General features: G+C 49.4%; 1 protein-coding gene across 4 annotated transcripts; it reads right to left on the bottom strand.

Annotated features, from left to right (window-relative positions):
- Positions 1-102: 102 nt before the first annotated feature.
- On the bottom strand, positions 103-11856 carry aftpha (aftiphilin a). 4 transcript variants are annotated; one of them, XM_087842271.1, is made up of 10 exons: positions 11712-11856; positions 8457-10064; positions 5348-5514; positions 5089-5218; positions 4834-4890; positions 4067-4189; positions 3723-3783; positions 2842-2925; positions 2243-2357; positions 103-1789 (listed from the first exon to the last, which is right to left on the bottom strand). In XM_087842271.1, the coding sequence occupies exons 2-10, from the start codon at positions 10026-10028 to the stop codon at positions 1648-1650; spliced, it is 2451 nt and encodes an 816-aa protein (XP_087698397.1). In that variant the 5' UTR covers positions 10029-10064; positions 11712-11856; the 3' UTR covers positions 103-1647. The 4 variants fall into 4 exon arrangements, with proteins under 4 accessions (XP_087698397.1, XP_087698395.1, XP_087698399.1 ...); XM_087842269.1 differs by having other exon boundaries at positions 3723-3786; XM_087842273.1 differs by lacking the exon at positions 2842-2925.
- Positions 11857-16671: the final 4815 nt, after the last annotated feature.

Below are 16671 nucleotides of genomic sequence, written 5' to 3' on the forward strand. Positions count from 1 at the left end.
AGAGCAGAGACTGGCACATTCAGCAGGCCTGTCTCTGTAATCACAGGTCATTTTACATGCTGCCGAGTTCTTTCTTCATTATTATCAAGAAGTCCTAAAAACCCTGAAAAGCCTTCAGCTAATCCAAAATGCTGCAGCAAGAGTCCTGACAGGGACTAGAAAGAGAGAGCAGATTTCTCCTGTTTTGGCTTCCTGTTAAATCCAGAATTCAAAATCCTGCTCCTCACATACAAGGTCTTAAATAATCAGGCCCCATCTTATCTTAATGACCTTGTAGTACCATATCACCCTATTAGAGCACTTCGCTCTCGCTCTGCAGGCCTACTTGTTGTTCCTAGAGTATTTAAAAGTAGAATGGGAGGCAGAGCCTTCAGTTTTCAGTCTTCTGTGGAACCAGCTTCCAGTTTGGATTCAGGAGACAGACAGGGGATCATATAATTGTTGGGTTCTTCTCTGTATCGTTTTCTTTACAGCACTGAGCACCTTGAGGAGACTGTTGTTGTGATTTGATATCTATAATGAAACTGAATTGAGGAGTTGAATAAATCAGCTGCTTTTATGACTAAAACACAGTTTGTGCCTCTGAATCTGCCCCGAGCTGAACCCTTGAACAGCAACTTCACACCAAACAAACAGAGGAGCACAGAGGAGGCGAGGCAGCAGCTTTTCTCTTAAATTAGTTTAATTTGTTGTGTACACTAAAAGTCAAATTTACACAGTGGTCTGAAAGAACCTGGGCATGCATGATAACCTCCCACAGGCTCTCCCACTGATCTGTGTCCCATAGGAACTCCCCGTACATTTACAGTCCATAGTTTAACTGCACACAGTCTAAAGCCACAGTGAACTATGATTACATCCATTTCATCTTTACAATGTGCAAAATCCTCCAGGCTCGGCCGACAGTAGTATGAGCAACAGAAACAGACCGATGGAAGCAGCCGTTGGTCCCTTCGTTCCCCTCCGATGCGAGCGGCCTTCAGCTCGCCGACGCTCGAAGCCGATCGTCCCGTTTTTAAACAGAAAGTAACGGCCGGAACGTCTGATGGCAGACGCGCCGGCGTGAAGAACAAAAACAGACGGGCGAGGGTGGACAGGATTATTTTAAAAAGCTTCACGGGAAAAAAAAACAGATTAAAACTGAAGGACGAACGAAGACGAGGGGACGAAACACTCGGCGGATTCTGCAGGCAGTGTGGTTTCAAGTCCATAAATAGATTCAGATTTTATATATACGTATATAAATGTATGAATTCACAGAAACTTCCACTTCAGTTCGATTCAGCTTCCTTCAAGCTCCGCCCCCACACGTGTAAAATCAGCAGGAATCAAGGAGCCCGTTTAAAAACAAACAAAAACAAAAACATTGAATCCCTGATTATTTACACACACGACAACAACACACACACACACACACACACACACACGCGACACGGCCTGAACGCACAAATCCCACTTCCTGTCAGCTTTACCACGTGCTGCCCATCCTCCACGCCGTGTCCCACCAAACAATCAGCAAAGCTTCACTTTATCCAGAGAAATAACTGAAAATCAACAAAAAGCTAATTAATTAAAAAAAGAAGAGCTTGATAAAATGGGCGGGGCCAGCAGAGTGAGCAGGTGATGTCTGGAGGCGTGGCCGGGGCTTCAGTCTGGCGTGGCGTGTGACCCGAGCGGCGTCAGCGTGGCGGGAAACATCAGCACCTTGGCCTGCATGAAGGACAGGTCGGGCAGCGCCGCAATCACTTTGGCCGCCTCCTCGCTCAGATTCTCATCTTTCCTCGGCTTCCTGCCAAACAGGAAGTGACCAGTTTTTTAAAAACATGAACACAACATTTGTAGTTTTACTCTCCTGATGACGTCATCAGCGCGCCACTGATGACGTCATCAGCGCGCCACTGATGACGTCATCAGCGCGCCACTGATGACGTCATCAGTGGCGCCACTGACACAAACTGTTACAAACTGCACCCAGATCAGCTGAGTGGGAATGACCTGCATGTCTGACACACACACACACACACACACACACACACACACACACACACACACACACACACACACACACACACACACACACACACACACACGCAATTGCACGCAATTGTTATTCCACTTAAATTTAGCCATAGCCAATCATAGTTGAGCGTCAGCTGTGAGGTCATTCCTCAGGAGCAGCTGATCCTGATTTCATGCTTTCACAGGAAATTGGGGACAAACCAGAAGCGCTTTGACCTCTGACCTGGTGGAGGTGCTGGTCTTCTCCACGGTGGACATCAGGCGGGCGAAGGCGTCGGCCATGCGGCTCCCGGAGTCCAGCTTGGCGGTGGTCAGTTCGAATAGCTCGGGGTCGACGCCTGAAATGCAGAAGAAAGATCAGGGAGGCGGAGCTTAAACTTCACCAACAATCCCACAGTGAGAAACTCGGAGGAGGCGAGCCGGGAGCGTCCTCCTCGGAGGTTCGCACCCGCACAAAATGGTCGAGCTTGGCGTGATTAAAAGAGAAACTGAAGGAGTGCAGCAGCTGTGAGGCGTGTCCGCCGCAGCGATCAGCGTGTGCTTAAATGGTGAGCACCCGGCGGACACGCCTCGCTTTCTGCTGCCTGCGGGACAGTCACATGACCTCATACCGACCTTCCTGTGCCGCCCCGCACACCAGGACATCATTCATGATTTTAAAAATCTGAGCTGCGAAACAGTCACGTGACTAAAATGACATTAAAATGAGCACCAGGATCAAACGTCGGGATGGTCATGTGACCCGGTCAGGAAGCACGAGAGTGCGGCGAGTGAGAGGAGCAGATGGAGGTTAATTCAAAGGAGGAGGATGCTGGAGCTGACCTGGGATGGAGGGGGAGCTGCTGGAGCCTGAGTCCTCCACAGGACCAAAGAAGTCCAGGTTTAAGAGAGACGAGCCTCCGCTGGCTGCAGAGCCGGGCGAGCGAGGTTAACGCACACAGTCAGAGAGAGAGAGAGACACATGCAGCAGAATCAGTGAGAGAAACCGGAGACGTTCGTTTCCACATGCAGCAGATTTACTTCACTTCTCAGTCTGCACATGCTCAGTGCACCGCTTCACTGAAGCCCACGACGTTTGGACTGTAGCAGGTGGGAGGGGCATTTAGGACCGCGTTATCCAATCAGAGCACTTCGCTCTCACACTGCAGGCTTATTTAAAATTAGAATGGGAGGCGGAGCCTTCCGGTCTCCTCTGAAACCACAGCAGCCTGCTGAGCTACTGATGCTGCAGGGACTGCAAGCCGCTCTGAAACCCTACGAGGTGACCTGAACACGTACATACAGGTCAGGTGGCACACCGACCCCGCAGAGCGATGACGCAGCACATGACACAGCAGCGCGGCGCCGTAGTCAGCCTCTTATGGAGGTTATCAGACTTCAGCGAGCGTCACTGATGGCTGACGCAAGGAAACAGCAGCGAATGAACTTTCAAAATAAGAGTGAGGGGACGGTTCACCAACAAAGACATGGCATCATTGGGCGCCCTCTGACATCTGTGGGCCACAGCGACTCAGAGTCAGGAAACAGGAAGTGACTGATGGTTGTTTTATACACAGAGCGCCTCCTGGTGTGTGATTGGCTGTGAAGTACAAACTGAAGCAGCTAACAGGAAACACTACAATAAATAGAGGAAGTGGAAGAAGAGAAGAGCTGTGAGCGGGAGGAGGAGGAGTCAGTGCGGCAGAGGCGGCGGGGTCACCTACCATCAAGCGGGTTGGTAAGGCCACTGCTGCTCCAGTCGAACTGGACGGGTGGGAGCGCCTCCTGCTGGAGGAGAGGGAGCAGCTCAGTCATGTACCAGGTGTGTGTGAGAATCATGTAAACACAAGGACACGCCCACACGTGGGAACGGTGTCAGGGTTAATTCCACATGTTACATATGTCACAGCTGTTGTTCGTCCTCGTGACGGCGAGGACTTCACCTGCCATCGCTTAGAGGAAACGACGTCAAAGATTCAAACTGTGGCAGCGTTTCTCACTATCAGCCAATCACATTGCATTTGAATCCTGCTCGGAGGTCACCTGTCGGCCCGCCTCCCCGTCTCACCTGGACCGAGTCTGTAGGACAGGAGCTTTTCTCAGGTACCAGCGGCGGCGCCTGGGCGATCGAGGCGATCATCTCTGCAGCAGAGACGGGCTTCACAGGCTCTTTGGTTGGCTCCAGCATCCCCTACACACACACACACACACACACACACACACGCGCGCACACGCACACACACACGCGCGCACACGCACACACAGACACGCACGCACACACACACTGTATGAGTTTGTGCAGCAGCTCTCACTCACTGTGGCAAATTGAAAAAGTGACTCTCCTGAAACGACGACACTTCTACTTCCTGTTTGCGTCTCGAGTTTATAAATTAAGTTTGGACTCGAATGACAAACACATTTAAACGTCCTGCAGCGCTGCCTGTCGGCCTCCTCGTAGATGCATGGATGGTACATTTACTGCATTCACAAGATTTTCAGAAAACTTGACCTCTGACTTTTAGTCACATCTGAAGTTACCAAACGCACGTACCTGTCAGCGTTTTACAGCTAGAAATGAGAATAACTGATGTTCCTGCCATAATGAAACTGTCTGTATCACCACTGTTCCTGTTCTCAAGTTCCCAAAACTTAAAGATCTTCATCTTGTCCTGAAATCAAGCAGGAAGCAGTTTCCTGTCCCCCTCCCTCCCCTGCTTACATCAGCTGATCAACAGCTGATCCTTCACAGTCACTGTGGAGCTGAGCGCTTATCTGTATTTACCTGTGGCTTTAATTTAGCTGTTAGTAACATCTTAAACTGTTGGACGCACTCACCAGGCCGGCGGCGTACATCGGCACGATGACCGGCTGCTTCTTCTGTCCTGTGAACAGCTGAAACATGAAAATCAGACAGATTAGGATTCAAACCTCGAGCGCAGCTGCCGGAGCAGGAACGCCTTTAGTCATACCAACAAATGACCAGGAACCATCTTTTATCTACAGTCTATGTTGAAGAGTATCTGGGCGGGGCCAGTCTATCTGGGCGGGGCTAGGAGACGGCGCATTCAGAGGGCAGCAGCGTGTACTCACGATGTTTCTGGTGTCGATGCCGAGGCAGCAGAGAAGTGCTTTGTTGCAGTGGGAGCCGCCCCACTGGTATCTGAGGCCGAACGCCTCGTGGATGTCCTGAAGCTGCGTCCACACACCACCGTACACGGACCTGTGGCAGCCAATCAGACGCAGCGGAGTCAAAAACAGGGTTCATGAGTGGGAGCAGCTCCTAATGGAGCGGGAAGGGAAACACCTATGGATCACTCATAACCAGGAGGTTCGCTGAGGAGACCCTCACCTCTCGCATGACGATTTCTTCTCCTCCCCCTCCTCAGCTCCGGGGTGTCTGTCCTCAGGAGGCTCCAGGACGGCCTTCAGGGACACCACCTGGTCCTCCAGCAGTCGGGTGGCGCTCTGAGGGAAGCTGACCTGGAACAGCTTCTCCACACGGCTGAACAGCGATGCCTGCAGAGAGACGGCAGCGTCAGACTCAACTTCACAGTCTGGGCTTGACTACAGTTAAAGGGGCGCTTCACCCTCAGGTGAAGGTGATGGTGCAAAGAGCTGCTGGTTCATATCTGCTTTAACCTCGTGCTGTACGAGCCCACAGTGAGTCTCATTCACACTGTCATTCCAGTTTGCAGGTTTTTAATGGTTCATTGTTATTATGTAACGGCTGCTCTGGATTTAAGTCCCTCAGAAATGCACAATAAACATCCGTCTGTGCTGATAACCTGACAGTCTGAATGACTCCCTGCAGATGCTTCTCGCTGCTTTCAGTCTGTGTTGTGTTTACTGACTTTACATGTTTCTAATATTAAACTTTTATCACTTTGCTGCTGTTTAACTCACAGAGGAGTCGATAAACTCTGGGCCAACTTATCGAGCCGCTGTCACGTTGTGACTGGAATCCCCAGTCTTCCAGTTCCTTGGAATTCAATCAGCTGATTTGAGTTTGTGTGCCGGAGGAGGAACATAGGGGCGGTCTGCGGCGTGGACATGGACACTACTTTGATTTTTACTGGACTAAAGGATGAGATAATGATGAAACAACCGCATTATGCTGCTAACACAAGCACCTGCACAGACAGCATGCTACGCTAAGCTAGCCAAGAGCCCAGAGTGATGTTAGCTGAACTTGAACAGGTCAGACTGATGAGCAGTCTACCTGTTCATGTTTCTACAGTAGAATCACCATGACGACCGTGCTGGTTTCCATCTTTGCTTTGTGTTCATACCTAAACACTAAGAGAACGATCACACGTGTCATTAGCAACTACCAACCTCTGTATATTTTATATATTTTATTTATTGTTTACTCTATTTAATATGTAAAATATGTACACACACACACTAGGGCTGCCACAAACGATTATTTTGATAGTCGACTAGTCACTGATTATTTTTGCGATTGGTCGACTAATCAGATCATCATCCATTGAACATAAAACTACAGCTTATTGCACCAGCAGCATCTGCTCTTATATAACTATCATTAGCTTACAGCTTTAAGTGTTTAAGGTAAGTGCTAACTAAAAAGCCAAACCAATTTACTCAGGAACAAATAAAATACTGAAAAAAAAATCTAAACAATAACATGTTTAAGTTATCTAAGTGACTTATATATCATGTTTAACCTGAGTAGCGAAAGACGGCGGTGGGTTTGAAAACGATTTGCCGGGAGTCCGGTGTTTTCACGGCTCTAGTTAGCCTAGCCCCCGGCTAGCTATCGAGCTAGTGGGTAACAGACTCTCCGAAAACGTCGGAGCGCTTTTGAAAATATGTGGTGTCTTGATAAACTGAGCAGATATTTGAGGTTTACACAGCTACATTCTCGCCTGAAAATATGTTAAACGTTTATTTTGTGACCCAGAAAGAATAATAAGAGTAATATTAAAACTAACTAGCTGCCGCCATTGTTGGAAACTGAGCAGGGCTGCGCTATGAATTCTGGGACACAGCTTCTTCTTCTTCTTCGGGGTTTAACAGCAGCTGGCATCCTTGTACATGCAGTGCTGCCATCTTCTGTTTCAGTCCGTTATTACACTCTTAAATCCTACTACTTATTCCTGCGTCTTTTGGGATCTTACAAAGCTTCAAACGACGCGTCGACTATTAAATCAGTTGTCGACGATTTTAATAGTCGACTAATCGTGGCAGCCCTAACACACACACACACACACACACACACACACACACGTAGAAAAACATATTTAGTATACACATCCAGTAATGCATACACTCTTATATTGTACAGATATTTATTACCATTCTTATATTTTGCTTGTTTTATGTTATTGTATTTTTGCACACCTCTGTCGGTTGTGAAGCTCGCACACAAGAATTTCACTCGCATGTGCTGCAGCCGTGTAGCTGCACATGTGATGTGACAATAACAGTGATTCAGCACAGAGCAGCGTGTTGGTGTGTGGGGCTGTGACCTCATGTTGTTAAACTGTGATTATGACACAACGAGTTTCAGGACATTTTATGGAGAAATGCAGAAGTAATGAAGTAAAATACTGAATTACTTTGAAGTACTCTGAGTAATTAATGACATTTCTTTGAGTAATGAGCCAACACTGAGGGAAATCCCTCCAACATGCACAAACATGTGACCCACAGCAGAACGTCTCAAACAGGAACCAGTGAGGAATCAATCAGTGATATTGATGATGGAATCAGAAACGCTAAACTCCTATCACTTCCTGTCCCTACAGGCACATGATTCGAGATGTTGACCTTCCCACCTGACCCAAACCTGCCATCCTTCATCATCATCAGTCTGAGCTCACCTGTGCACATCCACAGGAGCAGGTGAGTGAGCGTGCTCAGAGTTCAGAAACAGCTCCACCTTCATCCCGAGGACCCTAATGACAGCCTCACACAGATCCTCTTAAGGAGAACTTAACCCAAAAAGTTCCAGCTGCAAACTATTTTTTTAAATTTGACAGATATTGCAGATCCTGGATGAAGACATCCTGGATACAGTGTACAAAGTACGTGGTGGCGGCGGTCTGCGGGCCCCTCCTACTGTGTTGTTCGCCTGCCAGCCACAGCAGTGACACGGAGCGCCGCGGGTCTGCAGCCCGTCTGAGCGCTCCGTGTTTTTATATTTGGGTTTGTTTAACTCGGTGAACTCCGAGCCCAGAATCGTGTGTGGACGACACATCTGTGTGAGTCAGCTGGGTGTGAGCAGAGGAAGTGGAACAGCTTTAACGCTTTCACATTAACTTCCTGTTTGGGTTTGGACAGCACATCGTTATCATGACCTTTATGACAGGAAACGTGTAATCCTGCTCTAACTGGATCAGTGTGATGTCACAGGTTTCTAGAGTATCTCTGCATCTTAAACATGGGAAACAGAATCATGTCCCAGTCCTCCCAGTGTGCCCAGTGTCTCTTACCGGCTGACTGTCAGTGCTGCTGGATTCTTCGCCGACCGCAGGTGCTTTACTCTCGTGCCACTCCTCCTCCTGCGTCTCCTCTTCCGCTCCTCTACTATCAGCAGGAAGTGAGACGCTCGTCTCAGCGCTGAACGCCGCCCATGAAGCCCCCTCTTCCTCCTCCTGCTGCTGCTCCCCGAAGGCGCTCCACCCGGCGTCGCTCTCGCCGCCACCGGCCGAGCTGAAATTCCCAAAACTGTTGCTCACAGGGAAGTCGGCAAACTTTCCTCCCTCCTCCCCCTCGTTTTCACCCGAGTTAAATTTGGGGGAGTTGAAGTCGCCAAAGTCGTCTTCTTCTTCTGCGTTGTCCGTGGCGCTCGCAGCTTCCTGCGCCAGAGCAGAACTCTGTAATCCGACTGGATCGTGCTCAACCTCCAACTGATCGAAGTCTGCGAAGCCTTGAGCGCTGAAAGAGCCGGCGTCTCCGAAGTCCCCGAAGTCTTCGTCGCCGTCTTCGCCCATCTGGCTGTCGTCAGCGGGTGTGGCGGATTCCCCGTGGAGCGGGGGCGAGGGCACCGAGCCCGTGGTGCTCACGTCGCCGTACTCCTCCAGAGCGTCGGTGGACAGCGGACGGCCAAACGACGTCTCCGTCTCGGTCTCCGTTTCGGTCTCCGTCTCGTTCCCGGAGCTCTTCTCATCCGATTGCCTCGCCTCGCTGTCTGCGGCGGCGTCGGGCAGGAGCTGCTTTTCACCGCAGCCGTCGACAGAACCGTTGCTGTCAGCTACGTCCGCCCTGTTCACGACGAACAGTTTGTCAGTGCAAACGGCCTCTGAGGCGCCGCAATCTGCCGCCAAGGCCACATCCCTTTGTCGAGAGTCAGCATCCACGTGAGCGCGCCGGTCCGGCGTCTCGGCGGGGACGCAGAGGGACTCTGAGCCGAACGCGTCGTTTTCAGTTCTGTTTGTGTCCCTGACATCATCCTCTGAAGTCAGTCCCTGCTCTACGTTATGGCTGACGCCCGGTGGACAGTGCGAGCTCGCCGTCTGGTCGAGGCGTCCGTCAGCATCGGAAAAAGCAGCAAAGTCTGCAAAGTTGTCCTCCGGGCCTCCGGCGCCGCCCGTGTCCTCGGGGGACGCTCCTTTTATGCGATCGTGGACAGAATTCTGGGAGGAAGGACTTCCCTGAACATCAAACCCGTTTGTGAGCACCTCGCCGCCGTTACAATCCGAGGTGTCGCTCGCGGTCAAGTCCACACAGCTGGCGAGGACCTTTTTCATCTCAGTTCTTTCTGAGGCACTTGCCAGCACGACACCGTTCGCCTTTGAGAGCTCACCGCTGCGGCTGCGGGCGCCGTTCGTGGAGCCGTGGCTGAAGCCCACCACCCCTCTGCTGTTGATCAGCTCCGGCGGCGAAGTGGCGGTCAGAGCCTGCGTCTGGTTAAAAGTGGTCGGAGTGTCAAACTCTGAGAAGCTGATGCTGTTCGGGATGCCAGAGAAGGTGCCAAAATCTCCGAACTCATCGTCCTCTTCCTCAGCGCCGTCCTCCATGGGTGGCGGAGAGGAGGAGTACATGCGGATCACGTCTGGCTCCATGACTCTGCGGTGATCGAAGAATCCTCCGGGCTATACCTGAAAGAGCGAGAGAACGTCGTGAGCAGCGAATCACAGGACAAACATTCAAAAATAAGTAAAGAACAGGAGCGCGCTTCATCCACGCGGCGAGGAGCCGAGCACGCCTCTCAGCAACGCCGATGATCTCCAACGAGAGGCTCGAGTCACAGCTCATCGAGTAATACGAGCCCCGAGAGCGCAGACGGCGTCAAAGCGACGGCGAGGAACGCGAAGAGCCCCGAGGACAAACACAGCGTCACAAACACATCGTCGACAGAAATGAGGAAATGAAACCCCGCCCTCCTGCTCTGATGTCACTGCTGCGGGATCACATCATCACTGCAGCGTGAACATGAAAGCGTGTTTGAATGAGCGTGACAGGCGTGGACACAAACGCCTCTCGTAACACGGAACTCACCTGAGCATCAACCTGATGTTCAGCCTGAACACGATTCTGACTCATCACTAATAATCTTTTTTATTTATGTAACAAAAATGATGATGTCAGAACTATATGACTTTATTCTGCTGACATCACAGTTCTGATCACACAGCTTTCACAATAAGATAATAACATTTTTGTCACTAAATAAAAACAAATATCATTTTTAAAGTAACCCGTCTCCTGTCTTCTGATTTCAGCTGTGCGCTCTCTCTCTCGCCCTGTGACCTCTGACACCTGGCGGGGTGTCAGAGGTAATACATTAACTGTATTTGTGTGCTTGAATCACGTTTCCAAACGCTGATCTGAAGCGAGCACAGACCTCAGCTCTTTAAAATTTCACTGAGTTTGGACTGAAACAACCAGCCAGGTAAGGAAACACCTGAGTTTCTGATGAAGGTACCTTCCTGCAGCTCTGCAGGGGAAGTCCCTCTCGGGTTACCTGCTGGCCTGGCCGGCCTGTGTTTGTGCTGTGCCCGGCGGTGGGCGGAGCCTACCTGTGTTTGGTAGAGCTGAGCTGGACTTCAGGTATGCAGTCCTGATAGACCAGTCAGCCGAGCGCGAGCCGTTTAACCCCTCAGACCCCGCAAACGGTGACGTGTTAACGTCAGGGCAGGTAAACATGTTTAAGATGGGTTTACCTGCGCACTCAGCGGGTCACCTTCAACAGGCGCTCAGCCTCCTGACAGTCGTCCCAGTCCCAAACTCCACCTGACACTGTGAGCGCCCCCAGCAGTCTCACCTGTCTGACGTCAGTGCTTAAATTGCAGCTAACAAGCTAACGTAGCAGGCTCAGCAAACTCCCAGGTAGCTTAGCAGGCTAAACGACGGAGGGCTGAGAGTTTGTCCCGAGCAGAACCGACTTGTCTGAGCCCAGCCCGAGCCCGACAGGGAAGCTAGCAGGACAGCTCGGCGGCTAATAGCAGCCCGAGCTCGGCGGGACTAGCCCGGTCAGCCTGTGTGGAAAGCTGAAGCCAGCTCGATTACTATGCTGGTACTTTACCGAGCGGCTCTGCTGGCACACAGCGGCGGTACACAGATAAACACAGGCCGGGGACCCTTCAGGAACGAGTCGGTTTGACGTTAGCTGCCCCTGCTAACTGCGCAGCTAGCTTCACCAACGACAACAAGCCAAGAAGCAGCTGAGCTAGCATTAGCTTAGCTTAGCTCGGCGTTTCGTGTGACAACAACTGTCTCATCCCGAAGGAAAGAGCCGGGCTCACCGTCAGAGGCCGCCCGCTGGCGTCCATGGTTCGGTTCCACACGGGCTGTCGTCGGAGCGGGACGGCTGACTGTGAAGCCCGTGCTGAAGGTGGAGTCCGCCGGCTGCTGCTGCTGCCCTGCCTCACGATCACCCAGCATGCACCGCTGCGGTCTGCTGCTCCACAAACTTCCAGGTGGAACAGGTGGATGGATGTAACTGAGTACTCCTACTCATGTACACCAGTTGGCCGCTTGTACTCGAGTATTCCTGAACCACGCCTCTCTCCCAGCACTTTTTAAAATCAAAACTTTATTTCTGTAAGTGGAAACCGCTGTTACAAACTCCGCTGAGCAGACCTAAACATGAACAATAATCGGATTGGGCACAAGTCCAAGCTGCCTCAGAGCAAGAGGAGGTACACCTGGACAGGTGCACCTCTGTGTCAGAGCTGACGGAGACAGACAGACAGACGGCCAGTTCACCTGTGAACCCCACTGACTGTTTGGACTGTGGGCGAGAACCCACACAGGAAGCACCTGCAGAACAACAATATGTTGTGTGAATGCACCTTTCTAAAGTCCCTCCTCAGTGATTTAAAGCACACGTGTGTCTAATTATTCGAGCCGGTGTGGGCCCCGGGGTCTGGCATGAAATAAACCCGACACTTGGATAAAAGGAGGCTGAAGTGTTCGTATACTCACCCCAGCTCCACACTGGTGTCTCCCACACTGCTCTTAACCTGCTTCTGCTCATAACAGCGATGGTTCAGACAGAACAGATTCGTCTGGATTTCAAATCTTCTCTGTTTTCAGTGATATAACTTTAGTAACAAGCACCTCAGTCTTCTCTCTCTCTCTCTTTTGCCATATTTTCCAGGTAACCTATATTTGACAACAGCTTGATAAAAATAAATTCTGTTTTTGGTGGCCACCCCAATACTTTTAGTGGCCACCCCTATGAAAACATTCTGGAGGCGCCCCTGGCTGTTCTGTCTGCTGACCAGCTCTGACGTTCAGGATTCATGTTTGGACTGAACCTGCTCAGCAGAGCCACAGCTGACAGCTGACAGGTATCTGGGAGATACCGTGTCTCTGCACACCTGTGCAAACCTGAAAATAATGTGAGAAAACTCCAAAAAGCCCACTCTCTGTGTTTGCTGTCAGGGTGTCAGGACGCAGTGTAAATAAAGCAGAATGCAAAGACTCACAAATCTCATGATGTGATGTTGGAGTCACAGAACACTGAAATCAATCATTCATTTCATTTTGATGGCAGCAGCTTTAAAGAAACAGCAGGAGGAACATTTATCAGGTGAGCTGTCAGCAGGTGGGTCACATGGTCGGGTGTAAACAGACCTCCCCTGATTTGAGGTCAGACCGGGCATGGACGCCGCGTCCTCTGGAGCGCTGTACAGAGTACTGACATCAGCTCTCCGCCTGTGCAGCCACATTTTTAATATATAAAAGGAGTCAGTGTGTGTAGAGGTCAAAGGTCATGTCAAAGCTGGGAAAGGTTCTGAAATCATTTATCTTGGCAGCTTCGTTTGTGTGGTGGGGGTAGGCTTTATTCAGAATCAGAAAACTTTATTGATCCCTCCCAATTCCTTGGTCTTTGCCACGTTGAGCTGCAGATGATTCTGCTCACGTGACAAAGGAGTCAACCACAGCCCGGTGCTCTGTCTCATCATCCCTGCTGATGCATCCAACCACCGCAGAGTCATCAGGAAACCTCTGAAGATGGAGGTCTCTGTGCAGTGGCTGAAGTCTGTGGTGTAGAGGGTGAAGAGGAAGGGGGGAGGACGGTCCCTGTGTTGCCCCTGTGTTGCTGAGTGTCAGACACACACTGTGGGAGACGTACATATTGTGGTCTTCCTGTCAGGTTATCAACAATCCAGGACACCAGAGAAGCATCCACCTGCATCGCTGCTAACTTATCACCCAGGAGGGTCGGCCTGATGGTGTTGACAGCACTGGAAAAGTCAAAACACATGACCCTCACAGTGCTCGCCGACTGGTCCAGATGGGTGTGGACACGATTGAGCAGGTAGATGATGGCATCCTCAGTTCTGAGATGAGGCTGATAAGCGAACTGAAGGGGATCCAGATGTGGTCTTACTCTGGGTCGCAGCTGGTCCAGGATGAGCCTTTCCAGGGTCTTCATGATGTGGGAGGTCAGTGCCACGGGCCTGTAATCCTGGGGGCCACTGGGACGTGGCGTCTTTGGTACAGGGACGAGGCATGATGTCTTCCACAGCACTGGTACCCTCTGCAGACTCACCATGAACAGTTTATGAATCCAGGGTACTGTGCTCCTAACAACAAGCAGGGAAAGCTTTTGTGCTAATGTTGCAAAACAGTCGAATGTCAGCTTTAAAAACATGCACGGCTATGAAGGAGGAAGTTTGCGAATGTGCGGACAGATGAGGTTTGTCTGCAGTCCTGCTGCTGTGAGCCCTCCACCTGCTTCCTGTCAGACTAGCTAGCGTCATGAGCACTGTAAAAGTTAACATCAGTGATTTGCTTTTTAACATCTGCTTTTGGACCCAGCTGACTTTGTGCTGGAACAGAGACAGCTTCATGCTGTCACCAGCAATGATTTCATCTGCCTGTCTGCAGGAACTGATGTAGATTAACCACGTCTGGTCCTCCGGCCTCCACGGCACAGCTCGGGGGTGGAGCAGGTCATATCCTGATTGGAAGGTTGGCAATCCAGTAATAACATACATGTACACAGCTGTTATATTTTAATCTGACCGAGGCCAACAGATAAAAGTCTAACCGTATTTATTTAAGGGTTAATATTGTAGTTCCTGCAGCTCACCAGCAGAGGGCGAAGTCTGACGTTGATCTTGCTGTGAGAAACAGACACGTGATGATGTGGTTATAATAATAATAATAATAATAATAATAATAATAATATTGTAATCGTCTCTGTGCCATGTGAGGGGATTTTCCTTAATGCAGGAGAAATTATCTCCACGAAAAGGAACAGGTTCTCTTCTTAAATAAAAATGAAAAAGGGTTACTTTAAATGCATCAGGTTTTTAATTTCGAAGTTCATAAGCATTTTCCAGTTCAAAATCAATTCTACCCCCAGGTCCAAAAATTTATATAGGAAAAATTCCCTAATATATTATTTATAAATATACCCGTCTAGCGATTAATTGCATAAGTGCATGGAGGCAAGACCTCAGAGCATACTCCATAATGTGTTGTACATTATTATATGTATATTTTATATGTAATGTGGTATTTTTCAATTATTTTATGTACCAACATCAAGACGTCACAAGCAAAGAAAGACCACACCATGGTGCATGTTTAAACAGGGAGAGTTTACTGGTCAAAATTATTTATTAAACAAATAAACAACATTTTTTTTAACCTCCAAAAAATACACGTTCAAAGCAACACAACAGCCCGATATCAGACAGAACTCCACTCTGTAGAGTGAGCAATCATGAAGCGGTTGGTTTTATTTTGTGGATTCAAGCTGCTCTTCATATTTTTGGCCACCAGATGTCACCAGAGAGGACTGTGTTGAAAAGCTTCGGGTAATGAAGCGTTTTTTAATACAAGCTTCAGAAAGCTTCATCTGCCCATCACTAGTGTTAGGTGCCGGCTGTGTGCAGGCAGGAGCAGCAGTAGGACCCAATGTGCAGACACTCGGAGACGGAAAGTGAACTCAAAAGGGCAACAAAACTGAGAACACAAAATAACCTTACGCAGACAGAACACACAGAAAGATGAGGGTAGATCACGACACACTGAAACACAGGGCTTAAATACACAGAGGGAGCAATCAGAGAGTGGGCAACAGGAGGGAAACACAGCTGGGGCACATGAGGCCTAACGAGACAAAGAAAGCAAAACCAGACGATTTACATGAGACACGGTTTGTGGTCATTTGGAGATCAAGCTGAATTTACTGTATACTTCATATTCACCTTCCTATGTTGTGATTGGAGGATTCATTTTTGCTTTGACCTTTTAACAGATGTTCATTTGCTCCAAGACTTTTTGCTTGTCAGGTTATTTTTCTACAAGTGTACAATAATTATAAGGAATGACCAAATTCAATTACATTAGCCCTTTAATCATATTTGGGTTATGTGTTCCTGCATTGTTGCCCCTCTGCCACAGCTGCAGACGGGTTTGCCCTCCTCCACGGTTATTCTGCTGGTTCTGAGCTGAGGCAGCTCTTTGAATACGGGGCAAATATAAACAATGAGGACGGGGGCACAGCAGGATGCTGTCACTCCTTCACAGAAGATCTGAGTGAGCGAACACGTGCACACGACTGTGCACAAACACAGCAACCGCTGGTCCTTCATCATCATCATCAGTCTGAGCTCACCTGAGAGCCATAGCTGCAGGTATAATAATAATAATAATAATAATAATACATTTTATTTGAAAGCGCCTTTCAAAACACTCAAGGTCGCTGTACACTTAAAAGCAACATAAAAGCAAGAAGTTTACAGAATCATAAAAGCGTAGGACATAAACAAAATAGGAGAGTGGAGAGGTTATGTGGGATAAGCTATTTTGAACAAGTGGGTTTTGAGTTTGGACTTAAAGAGAGAGAAGGAAGAGATGTTTCTTATATCAGGAGGTCGGGAATTCCAGAGTCGCTGAAAGCCCAGGAAGGGACGGAGAGAGAAAGGGAAGAAGAAGATCTGAGACAACGAGATGGGGCGGTGATCTTAACCAGGTCAGAGAGATATGGAGGAGAGAGAAGATGAACAGCCTTAAATGTGAACAAGAGTATTTTGAAATTGATGCGATATTTGACCGGGAGCCAATGAAGCTGCTGCAGGACAGGAGTGATGTGGTGGGCAGGAGGGGTCCTGTGATGATACGGGCAGCAGAGTTCTGGACGCGTTGGAGCTTGTGGATGGTATTCATCTCAAACACCTAGAGCACGAAACTCCACCAGCTTTAAACGTGATGGAGTTTAAAAGTTTGTCTTCGAAACAG

Source organism: Neolamprologus brichardi, chromosome 6, assembly GCF_056152115.1.
Source record: "Neolamprologus brichardi isolate AB-2024 chromosome 6, ASM5615211v1, whole genome shotgun sequence".
NCBI classification, from domain to species: domain Eukaryota; kingdom Metazoa; phylum Chordata; class Actinopteri; order Cichliformes; family Cichlidae; genus Neolamprologus; species Neolamprologus brichardi.

Excerpts from the sequence above, each read along its gene's own strand:
- aftpha (XM_087842269.1), bottom strand. The coding sequence starts at position 10,028 with ATGGAGCCAGACGTGATCCGCATGTACTCCTCCTCTCCGCCACCCATG. Across the intron at positions 4,190-4,833 it reads CGATGTACGCCGCCGGCCTG|GGGATGCTGGAGCCAACCAA; the intron begins GTGAGTGCGTCC and ends GTGTGTGTGTAG. Across the intron at positions 2,926-3,722 it reads CCTTACCAACCCGCTTGATG|CCAGCGGAGGCTCGTCTCTC; the intron begins GTAGGTGACCCC and ends CCGGCTCTGCAG.